Genomic DNA, 12,468 nt, shown 5'->3' on the forward strand with positions numbered 1-12,468 from the left:
TTCTGTAACTAGGCTTTAGATTATATGGAATCAATAAGGCAAGAAGACTTTATAACTAAATAAGTGACTGTAAATTAAGTTCTCCACAACATGTCTTAATTCTGCGATTAGGTAAAAACAAGGATCGAACATAATAAATACATTAAAATAAATAATGACCAAAGGAAAAAAGTGTATTAGGATCTAAGAACCCCCCCTTGTTTTTGCAGGGTGGTTAAAAACTAATGTGATTTATTTTTATAGTCTCCATAGAGGGTATAAACAACACTCTGCTTTAAAATTTCAAATAGGCTGTCCAAATTTCTCTTCACTTACTTTTCCTGTGGTTGCAATCATGCTATGCTGTGTTCCAGCAGGGATTAATCCCCGGAAAGGCTGGCTTACTTGTGGAGGACGGCTCAGGCTTGGAGCCTGTGCTTGCGGAGCAGTATGTTGTAATGGGGGCTGAAGAGTCTGAGGCAAAGCAATCAGAGGCTGTCCTGTAGATCCGAAATTAGTCAAGGAAAGCTGGGATGCTGGTAAAGGTACTGTAACCTAGAAAGCAATCAAACAAAAATTGTAGCAATTTGCTAATGACTGCATATATACACACACATATATGCATCCACTATAGGTACAACTGATCTATCTTAAAGATATAAATTTCATGTATTACTTAATAATGGGAAACGTGGTATTAGTTGGGTGATTTCATCAGCATGCAACCTGAGAAACCCTACTTCTACAAAGATGAGTAGGAACTCAGAAAGTCTTTTCTTTTTACAGGGTGTGTAATATTGCTCAGGTTGGTCTTAAAACTCCTGGGCTCTGGGTTGGGAGTTTGGCCTAGTGGTTAAAGTGCTTGCCTAGCACGCACAGAGACTGGGGTTAGATTCCTCAGTACCACACACATAGAAAAGCCGGAAGTGGTGTGGCTCAAGTGGTAGAGCACTAGCCCCGAGGAAAAGCTCAAGGGACAGTATTCAGGCCCTGGGCTCAAGTTCACATTCTCCCACTTCAGCATCCAGTACATCAGGTGGCACATGACTATAGTTCTGAACTAATTATGACTAAGTTGTCTACAGTATATATTAAATAACTACAGAATACTTGAATAAATAAAGCACAACTGAAATAACCAACATCAGATTCTCATATAGGTTTATTAGCTTGCCTTTGGTCAGCACCTCATCAGCTTTCAAAGCCTAAGACCATTAACAATTTTTAAAAAATCCATCACTTTAAAAGTGAAAAATACTCTATTATTATTGCATCCATATACTTATGTTATTTGTTCTGTCATTCTGCCTAACGTATTATTAAAATTCCTGACGTCCTTTAGTCTTCCTTTACTTTTAAGAAAAATGGATATTTTATCTATCATATTTATACTTAAACAATGGTTTTCAAACTTTCATGTTCATCTATTTTTTTTTTGTCAAAATAAACTACTGTATTGAAATTTATCTTAAATAGAGGTGAAACCGAAATTGCCTGAAGTAAGGGCTCTCGGAAAGAATGGAGAGATTAGAGTTATGGGATTGAGTGAAATACTTGCTTCATTCCTAGTAGAAACCCAATAGAATTCCCAAGATTTTTTTTTTTTTACCGTTATTCTATACAACTATTCAAACTTTACTTAAGTAATAATAATAATAGGAATAAAAAGAAAATTGAGGAAATTTACCATGCCATAGTTTACCTGCTGGAGAGCATTTGGTGACTGGGCAGTATTATAAAAATTTGTTTGACCAGGCTGCTGTACTTGTCCAGAATAAAGATTTGAGGCCTGGGTAAGATTTGCTCTAGCCTAGAGGAAAACAAAAACAAAATGGCTGAAAATTTACAAAAGCTAATTTATAGCTAGAAGTTACAATTACAAAGGAAACTACTAATACTAGCATTAGATAAAAAGACCTACTCGGGGCCAAGAGTTTGGCCTAGTGGTATAGTGCTTGCCTAGCATGCCGAAGACCCAGGTTCGCTTCCTTGGTACCACATAAATAGGAAAAAGCCTAAACTGGTGGATAAGGCTCAAGTGGTAGAGCTCTAGTATGTCTTAATATCTATGTATTACGGATTTTTTCTTTCTTTTTTGTTTTTAGCCAGCACTGGGGCCTCAATACAAGGTGGTCATTTGGGCAATCTTCTATTTGAATTAGACCTCCAGATCTAGCTTTTTGCTGATTAACTGAAGATAGTTTAATGGACTTTTCTGCTCCGATGACTTCAAACTTGGAACCTCAGATTTCAGCTTCCTGAATAGGTACAATTATAGGTACCTGCAATCGGTGTCAGGCAGATTAATTTTTCTTTCAAAAATGTTTTCTTAAAATAACCTGGATGTATTGTGAAATAGGACTACAATGATTGCATATATTCTTTTGGCCTATCTTACCTGGAGAAGGTGTGTATCAATCAATTGGGAACTTCCTAGTCCTGATGCCTGCCCCAGTTGATGTTCATATAATATAGGGATAGGCTGAGTATTTGAAGTCTGTTGAAAGGCAAGACTTGATTGTGCCTTAGCAAGTTCTTGATGTTGTACGGCTGGAAAGTTGTGGATAGCAGTACCGGAAAGGACCACAGATGGCTGGGAAAGGCTGCTTTGCATAAAGGCTGGTTGAGACCTATGCATTAAAGAGGAAAAGTTTGTATTACAAATTCATTTTATCTGGAACCTGAGTATTTTAAGATGACAAACTACTGTAATTAGCACAGAACTGAGGCAGAGAATATAAATTGTACCTATTGTTTCAAGATTTAGAGATCTGCACCAAACAAAATTCTACACATAAATTTCTGGAAAAAAGCCTGCTCGCCCCAAGAAATGGTTTACTTCTTGAATTATGATAATGTTTATCTTTTTATATGTTTACTGTGAAGCTGAGAACTAAATTTACTTTTATCTTTGGGACATTATATTCATAAAGTTGATTTCCTTTCTAAAAACATAACACTGGAATTTAACTCCAGACTTACTTGTCAGTTTTGGGAAAGAAATTCCAAGATTATCCTTTTAAGATGTTAAGGTAATTTTATATGAATTAAAATACTATCCTTTGTTTTAACTGTTCCATTAATTTAAGCAACTGAGATAGTTGGATAACAAGCAATCTTTATACTGTCTACTTAATACTTTGTTTTAAATGTGGGAAAAATATGAACATACTATTGGTTAAAAACTACCATGTCCTTGATGAATTAACTCAGTGATTTCTTATGCTGATGTGTTTATAAAGAAAGCAAAAAGTGGCTGAATGAGGTTGCTCACTCCTGAAGTTTGGGCTACAGGAAATCCTAGGAGAAAGGCAAAAAAACAATAGGGGTGTGATTCAAGTGTACCACAGAAACGAAAATCTCCCAAACCAAAGAAAACAAAGTAAACAATGGTTAGGGACATAGTATTTAAAAAATCTAAACTGTGCCTTCAAATACAGTATGTATATAGTATGCACCCGCCACAATTACATATGTATATAAGGGAACTGCTACCATATGCTCCATGGCTATGGTAGATAATGCTAGTTGTATTTTTTTTTTGACAAAACTGCAGAATGGAAGCTTTTCAAGCAGTGTTTCAAGCAGCCAGTATCAATGAAAAGGAATCATACTGGATGGGGTAGTACTCTACTGAGTACTAGATTTGACTTCCAGCAACAACAAAAACAAAAGTGACTTGTGAGAGTGAAAGAAATTATTCTCATCTTCTCTGAAGGTAAATAATTTCACATCCACTGAAAAATGCATAAGAAATAGCCCAGTTAAATAAAAGTCAGACCAGAAAAAAAGTATTATACATGTAATTCAGACATACTTGATTCTACTAAAAGCTTTTAATCAAAACACAGAAAAGGTGGTTAACAAAAGGATCTTCCATGATTAGCACTGTAGCACTGAGCTCTAAGTCCCAGTCAGATTTGATTCTCCTCTTCAGGCTATCTAAGAGACAAAGTATACCAACTGATGCTAAACTCAGAAATTATATCTGGAACCATGCATAAAAAGATAAAAGAAAACAAATTCCTAAAGGCAAATGCACAGCTCTGTAATCTTCTATAATCTAAATGACTGAGTATAATTTATCTTTCAATACATATTAACAGCAGCTTATGTCATAGTGCTCTGTCCTACCATTTGATTCTTAACAGAACAATTCTCACTCTTATTAAGATACATAGATACCTGGGGTTGAACCAAGGCTCAAGCCCCTTATATTGTAACCCGGGGTTAAAATGCTACATCTTGATGTTCAAAAGTTCCTCTGATATCAAATGTAAACCATTCAATTAACTATATGTGAGAGGCTGGACAGTTACCGCATGTAAGAAACATTTAATAATGTTTTTGTTATTCTCCTAATTTCAATGATAAATAAGTGCATCTAACTTTTGTTCTTCCATATGACAGAGCTTATTTGATCACCATTATCACTAATGCTTCTGTTCATTATCTGACATTCTATTCCCTCCTTTTCTGATCTCTGCTTCTAATACACTGTAGTTATTGCCATGCCTCGGGTTTAAATAGAGATTTGTGAAGTAAATCTTTAAGCTATTGTTTATGATTTCTAAATGCTGTGGGGCAGTCATCGCCTACTTTATCAAGATAATCTGAGGTTGAATTATCAGGTACTGAGACTCACAACATGTAACTAAGATGCTTGAATTATTTAATATAGTTTATTAAAAGGTCATCCCAGCTTTGGGGGGGATGTTGGAATTATAATAAGGAGAATCAGTAACTATCTTATTTTCATTAAATGTAAACAACTTTGAAAGAAATTACCTATATGGTTGAAGTGAAGAACTGAATAATTCCTGAGCCTGGGAAACAGCAGGTCCAGCCCCTAAACTCAGTTGGGCCTGATGCTGCCCTTGCAATGGTGCATAAATAGGGATTGGAATCTGCTGAACTGAAGTTGGCTGCAATATAATGAAAAGAAAGTGCATGCATTCATAAATGGTATATTCATGTAACATGAGCACCACACAAATTAGAACATTCAGAAAAAAACTGGAGACACGAGAATAGCATGTTAATTTATTTCAAATAAATTTTTCCATTTAACACTTTCTGCTAGTACCTTATACAAGGTAATTACAGGTAGCATATAACATCAGAAAACTTATTGTGTGCATTCAATAAAAATATTAAAACCATAAAAGTAGCAATAAACAAATATAGAACAAAAGTATTTGAGATTTACCTGAGAGAGACCTGGTTGAAAGCCCTGCTGCTGAGCTAGGGATGGTGGAGCCAATCGCGCATGTTGAGTACTGAATAAATGACTTGTGTCCATATAGAAAGCTGGGATTTGAGCTGCAGACCATCAGGGGGGAAAAAGGGTAAGTGTTTAGATCTCAACATTTTCAAATAGTAACTAAAAACAAAGTTTTAAATTCATTTCCTCATTTTTATTTCATTTCAAATTAAATTAAATTTCAAATTAAATTAAATTAAATATGTAAATACAGCTACAGAATGAGAAATGTGAAAACATGCCAATGCAAAAATCATACAACATTTTAAATAGAGGTTACATGTAAATTAAGGAAATGTGAAGTATGAGCTGGCATCAGTGGGCTGCATCTGTAATTCCAGCTATTCAGGAGGCTGACCCGGGTAAAAAGTCCACGAGACTGTCTCCAAATTAACAGCAAAAAGCCAGGCTCCAAGCAAGTATTAAGTGGTGGAATACCAGCCAAGAAAGAAAGCAGGGGAAGTACTGGACCTGATTTCAAATAATAGTACCAGCAAAATATTCTTTCATATAGTATGAATGTACTAGGCTAGTAACCATTCAAAAAAGTTAAATCAACATTCAACAAGCAATGCATTCTATTTTAAATATTCTCATTACAATTCACCAGAAACCTAAGAATATAGTGTACTTAACACAATTTTCTATGTATCTTATAACTCCTTAAAGTTATTAGAGAGGAATCTTATGACTGTTAATATAGTGATTATATACACATAAAATTCTAAGACACTTTTCAAAAAATAATTATGCCAATATAAAAATAGTATTATTAATACCGTCTGGTATAAACAGATAATATTCAACAGGTAATGAATATTAACAGATGATACTTGTTAATCTTATGCGAGATAAAATAGACCTATTTTTATTTTAAATTTAAATGACTGAGTTTAGTTACTTCAAGTATTACATATGAACGCTGTGATGTTCAATAGCTACAAATACTTTACCCTCACCCTGCAACCTATTTCTTTTTTGCTATTTGTATGGAAATTTGTTACGAAATGTCAGATGTTTAGACTTTAATTGGAGAAATGTCATGTTCATATTACTTGGCAAGTTATTAGATACTAATCTGTCATACATGTACAAGAAATATTGGTACATAGCCACACATATACCTCAATATCTAAGAGCCCAAGCATTCTTGTTACGGAGGAATACAATTAAACTCTATAAAGGGATGCAAAGAATATTCTTGGCAAAAGAATATGAAAAAATGCTTGAAAGCATTAACTAAGACAAAAATAATCTTAAAAAAAGATTTCATTCTTAACATTCTTTATAATATTACCTGCTGCAGACTGAGACACATAAACCTGTGGACTCTGTTGTTGCTGGGCAATTAGAGAAGGCATACAGCTTAGCTGTGAAAAATGACTTGCAGAAGGCAGGCTGCTTGTCTGTAATTGTTGTGGTTTCACTTTACAAATATTAGGAGGGTCTGATGTGGTTGTAGATTTTGTACTCAAAGAAGAGGTAGTGTATGTACCAGCTCCTGCATTTGGTGAAGGGACAAGGGGAAAAAAAGTCTGTATTGAACATGTATACTCTTATTTTCTATTATTACCACTACAATATTTCCACTAGATAGCATTTGCAATTATAAAAATTAAATTTGTTATTATAAAAGTGATACACAAAGGAATAATAGTCATGTAAGTCAGGTGATGAGTACATTTCTTGATGAGTACATTTCTTTTTGGAAAATGTCGGCCCTTCTCTTACTCTCCCAGTAGTTTCCCTCCCATCCTTGCCCACAAGTTGTATAGCTCATTATCAGTGTAGTGTCTTGTGAGTACCACTGCCTTCTGCTAATATTTGTATGCAGGACATATGCAAATTATGGTCTTTTATTGTGTAATTTGAGGATACAAATTTTAGTATGATTGGAGCTGGGACCTGAACCCATCCCCAAATTGCCTTAGGCCGAAGTGGATACAAGAAAAGTAAAATAGAAACACTTGTCAAATGTAAATCTAAGTATCAAATCTGAAAATATATAAACAGGAAGTTAAGATGAGAAATAAAAGGAAATATGAAACAAAGTAAAGAAGGCTAAGCAGCTACATAGTTCTTTGTAGCCTATAAACTACCATCCACTTTTCATTCATCAAAAATAAAATGGTAGCTGGGCACAGTGGCTCACTCCTGTAATCCTAGCTACTTAGGAGGCTGAGATCCGAGGATCAAGATTCAAAACCAGCCTGGGCCCGGCGGCAGCCTTGAGCCGAAGAGCTCAGGGACAGTGCCCAGTCTAGTATAAGCACCATGACACACACACACACACACACACACACACACACACACACACACACACACACACACACACACACACACACACACACACACACACACACACACACACACACACACACACACACACACACACACACACACACACACACACACACACACACACACACACACAGAGTGGTGGGCTGGGAGTTTGGCCTCGTGGTAAAGTGCTTGCCTAGCATGCACCAAGACCTGGGTTTGATTTAATTCCTCAGTACCACATACATAGAAAAAAAAGCCAGAAGTGTTGCTGTGGCTCAAGTGGTAGAGTACTATACATGGGCCTTGAGAGATCACAGTTACTCCTAAGGAAGTCATTTATTAAGATTAGATTTTTTGCTGGGCACCTGGGGCCTGTACTCCAAGCCACTCAAGGGACTGAGTTCTGAGAGCCATGGTTCAAAGCTAGCAAAGGAACAAAAGTCCATGAGACTCTTATCTTCAACTAACCTCCCAAAAAACTGGAAGTGGCACTGTGGCTCAAGAGGTAGAATGCTAGCCTTCAGCTGAAGAGCAGGGACAGCACCCAGACCCAGAGTTCAAGCCCCACAGCTGACCAAAATAAAAGTTACACTTTTTTCCCTGCAAAAACTGATGTATCTTAGATACAAATAAAGATGCACACTGAGGTGAAATTTTAAAATTTAGACCCTAAAAATCCAATTAAGTTTGTTAAACAATGACTACAGTAACAGAAATAGAACAAACTGAAAATTGTTAATTGATACTATAATACAGCTACCACTGGTACACAGCTAAAATTTGTTTTAGCTATTTTATAAGAAACATGGTTATATATAAAGTAGAGCAAAAGGGTGCAAATTTCTGTAGTCAAGCATTTTAGAAAAATCTGCTTCTTTTAGAAGTGGAGGGAGGGGGTAAGGGGAGAAAAATGGGACAAAAACATGAGAAGGGGTACCAATGTGTGAGAAGTAAGGCACCTAATACCTGGCAAATGTAACTGTAACCCCTCTATACATTATCCCGACAAGTACAAAAAGTGGGAGGTCTCCAAATGGACAGTTTGAAAATGTTTTACATTAGTGAAAGTTTAAGAAAACAGGCAAGAAAGTACCTACTAACTTCAGCCACTGTAAGACAATCAAAATAAATAACCAAACCAAAACAAACTGAAAATTGAAGTAAACAAATGAATCAAACCAAACAAACCTATACCTCAAACATAAACAAACTAAAAAACAACTAAACAAAAATTATCTTTATTTTCAGGTGATACTGGAGGTTTGAATTCAGGGTCTTAAGCTTGCCAAATAAGTGCTTCATCCATTGAGCCACAGTCACAATACATTTTTGGCTTTATTTTTCAGGTAGGAATCCCTAACTCTAACCCATTTGCTCCAGGGCTGGTTTGGGACTGTGATCCTCTAATGGGCTCTTCTTCCATGGCTGGAATTTTCAGACAAAGCGATTACACTGGTTTATATTCTCAGTCCCACCTCACTGACCAGCTGGGATTATACATGTACACTACCAGACCTTACTTTACACCTAAAAAACATTAAAAAAAAAATTACCTTCACAGATTTAGGCAAATGGTGCTTTTAAATTTAATAGATATAAAATATTTTAAAAACTGTGCCATTCTGTGACTCTTCAACTGATCTAAGTAGCTGAATATATGTAAATATGAAAACAAAAAGGTGAATTTATGATGGTTTTTCTCTAGTATCTGAGTGTGCATGAGGATCCAGCAAAATCTATCTACCAATAAAGCACTTTTCACACTAAACCCAAATTTTGAGAGGACAAACAGGGGCAGTTAGTTTTTAAAAGGAATGATAACTATTTCGTGTTTGACGAAGATTATGCGAAATACTAAATAAGATATTTAAGCTGAGAATGTTTCTCAGTAGTAGAGTGTAAGCCTAGAATGCTTAAGACCTTTAGATGTAATCTCTAGCACCATAAAAAGATATTTAAGCATGGGCACCAGTGGCTCATGAATGTAATCCTAACTACTCAGGAGGCTAGTATCAGAGGACTGAGGTGTGAAGCCTGGGCAGCAAAATCCACGAGACCAAAAAGCTGGAAGCGAAATTGTGGCTCAGAATGGTAGAACATTAGCCTTGAGAAATAAAACTTAAAAACAGGTTTAAACACAGTGTTCAAGTCCTAGGATTCCCCCCCCCCCAAAAAAAAAACCCAGAAGATTTAAGGGTATAAAAAAAGTGTTACCTGATAGTGATGTTGTAGGAGTGACAGAAGCAACAGGAATCTGAGGCATGGATGCACTAGAGAATGAACTGTAGTTAGCAGTGCTTGGTCCACTAGCACTACTGCTGACTCCAGCTGCAATTGGAGGTGCTGTGGACGTTACTGGAGACCCCTTTTCCCTTACGTTTGGAGAATTCTCCCATGCTTTGCGTGCAGACTCCATCTGTAATAAAATGGATATTTACTAAAGCAAAACAAGAAAGCCAACAATGTTAACATAAAATATAAATGCAAAAGATTAAAAAAACAAGATCTAACGCTTTTACATTTTTCACCTGCTCCTTTACTCAAATTGAGATAATCTACAACTTGAACCACAACTCTATTTTGTTCTTATAGCACACCTCAAATTAGACTGATCACTTGAACTATGTCTAATTTGAGGTGTGAACTAATTTGAGAGTGAACTAATTTGAGAGTGAACTGAAGAGCATACAAGAAAACTCATCAGTACCAACCTACTTTAATAAGAAAAGAACAGCATGTGTACTCTGAAGTTTTTGCAGAACCAGTGTAAACACAGGGCTAAAAGATAAATCTAAGTAGTCTAATCTCTTACACTGATTTTTCCAGTGCAGGTCCTGGGGCTTGAACTGAGGACCTAAGTGCTACTCCTGAGCTTTTAGTGCTCTATCACTTGAGCCACAGCTCCACTTTCAGCTTTTTGATAGGTTAAATGGAGGTATGAACCTTATACTTTCCTGCCTAGACTGACTTTGAACCATGATTCTCAAATCTCAGTCTCCTGAGTAGCTAGGATTACAAGTATGAGTCATTGGCATCTGCCAATCCTGGGCCTTGAACTCAGGGCCTGAGTACTGTCCTTGGGCTTTTTCAAGGCTTGAGCTCTGCCACCTGAGCTACAGCACCACTTCCAGCTTCTTCTATATATGTGGTACCAAGGAATCAAACCTGGGTCTTGTGTATGCTAGGCAAGCATTCTACCACTAGGCCCTCTGGGACTTTTAATAGTACTAGTGAGGCACAATATTTTTAATGTTTGAACCTACTTTAAAATTTGCAAAATAGTATATATTTTATTGCTTGTAAAAAATGTACTATTTATCCTTTTAATGATTACCATAATTACATTCAAATATATATTATATTCAAAATATAGGACGTTTTATGTTTAAAAGCCTAGGGTGAGGGGAGGGAAAGGGAGACAAAAACATGAGTATCAAGGTTGGAGAAATAATGTACCCATTACCCAACAAATGCAACTGCAACCCCTCCATATTATCACAACAAAAAATAACACAACAAAAAGACTAGGGTGAGAGGTATGGCTAAAGGTGTAAAGTACCTGCCTGTAAGCACAAGACATCGAGTCCAATTCCTAACATGGCAAAAATTAAAACTATTCAAAAAAAGAAAAGTGAAGCAAATGAATTTTTAAATTAATGTTACCTAATATACACAGGCCACAAATATTTGATATAAATTCATTTCTTAAGTCACAACAAACTAAAAATGCCAATTTCTGGCTTCAAGAAAACTACAGCATCTATTTGCATATACAGTCCATGAAATCCAAACAAAACCTTTTAATTATTTATTTACTTCTCAGAGAGATGTCAGAAAAAGTAAAAATAAATGACTAAAGATTTTTTTGTGTGTGTCAGTCGTGGGGCTTGAAGTCTGGGCCTAGGCGATATCCCTGAGCACTTCAACTAAAGGCACTCTACCACTCAAGCCACAGCGCCACTTTCAGTTTTCTGGTGGCTAACTGGAGATAAGAGTCTCATGAAAATGCTTGAGATGGCTTTGAACCCCGATCTTCAGATCTCAGCCTCCTGAGTAGCTACAATTACAGGTGTGAGTCACCAGTGTCTGGAGAAAGTTTTAGGTAATGCAAATTTGTCACCTGAATGCACATTAGAGTTAAGAGTACCTAGGAGTAATACCAAATGAGTGAAAGACAAAGTTGAATAGGTATTTTATCGAATTAGCTGGCTTATAAATAACCACAGAAGATACTGTGGCATTTTACTATAATAATAAAAATCATATACACTATAAGATAAATACCACAGGTGGAGACATTCATTCAACTAGAAGAACAACAGCAAAAGCAAATTGGAGTTTGTAGCAAACAGTTAACAGGTACGACAAAAAGCGCAAGTTGCTATATAAAATTACCTACCCCCAAACTTGTATTTAATCTACCAAGAAGTTGAAGGGCAAGAGAGAAAAGTGATTATGAGGCTAAGGACTCAAACAGAGTACAGAAACCACAATGTCCACGTGATTAAAAAGACCTACTTTAGCAGCAGTTACATATTATACTTGTTCAGATTATGAACAAATACCACAAAGCACTTCAAATCCTGCTCTTTTAAGCTATTAAGGAATCCCAAGGCAAATAATTTAAGTTTCAACTACCTTACTCGTAAAGGATCAACATATTCCAAGAATTAACCATAACAGAAAAACAGCTATGTAAAAAAGTGCTCAATCTGTTTACGCACTAATAAAAATGAGTGTTGCCTATAAAGCACTTGTTTTAACTGACCTCTCAGTTAATATTTGTCACTATACTGTATTCACTTCAATTCATTCATAGAAAAGAACTGCCCTCCCCCCCAAAAAAAACCCAACCAAAACCAAAACAAACAAAACAACCAACATTTTACCATTATTATTTGAGATTTTGGGGGAAAAATTAAAGAATTTTATTTTCAAGATAG

At 36.0% G+C, this 12,468-nt stretch overlaps 1 protein-coding gene across 15 annotated transcripts in view; it reads right to left on the reverse strand.

Moving 5' to 3' along the window:
- Positions 1-12,468, reverse strand: part of Prrc2c (proline rich coiled-coil 2C) — an 82,127-nt gene that overhangs the window by 4,475 nt on the left and 65,184 nt on the right. For 9 of the 15 annotated variants that reach the window (XM_090340446.1, XM_090340448.1, XM_090340456.1 and 6 more), the window contains 7 exons: positions 9,740-9,941; positions 6,540-6,743; positions 5,189-5,301; positions 4,768-4,904; positions 2,378-2,609; positions 1,667-1,789; positions 316-534 (listed from right to left, as the gene is read on the reverse strand). In XM_090340446.1, the coding sequence (XP_090196572.1) occupies positions 316-534; positions 1,667-1,789; positions 2,378-2,609; positions 4,768-4,904; positions 5,189-5,301; positions 6,540-6,743; positions 9,740-9,941 (1,230 nt within the window). The remainder of the gene's footprint in view (positions 1-315; positions 535-1,666; positions 1,790-2,377; positions 2,610-4,767; positions 4,905-5,188; positions 5,302-6,539; positions 6,744-9,739; positions 9,942-12,468) is intronic. The other 6 variants (XM_090340453.1, XM_090340450.1, XM_090340452.1 and 3 more) reach the window with 1 other exon arrangement.

Source organism: Megascapheus bottae, chromosome 10 (genome assembly GCF_031878675.1).
Source record: "Megascapheus bottae isolate mThoBot1 chromosome 10, mThoBot2.hap1, whole genome shotgun sequence".
In the NCBI taxonomy this organism is placed as follows: Eukaryota; Metazoa; Chordata; class Mammalia; order Rodentia; family Geomyidae; genus Megascapheus; species Megascapheus bottae.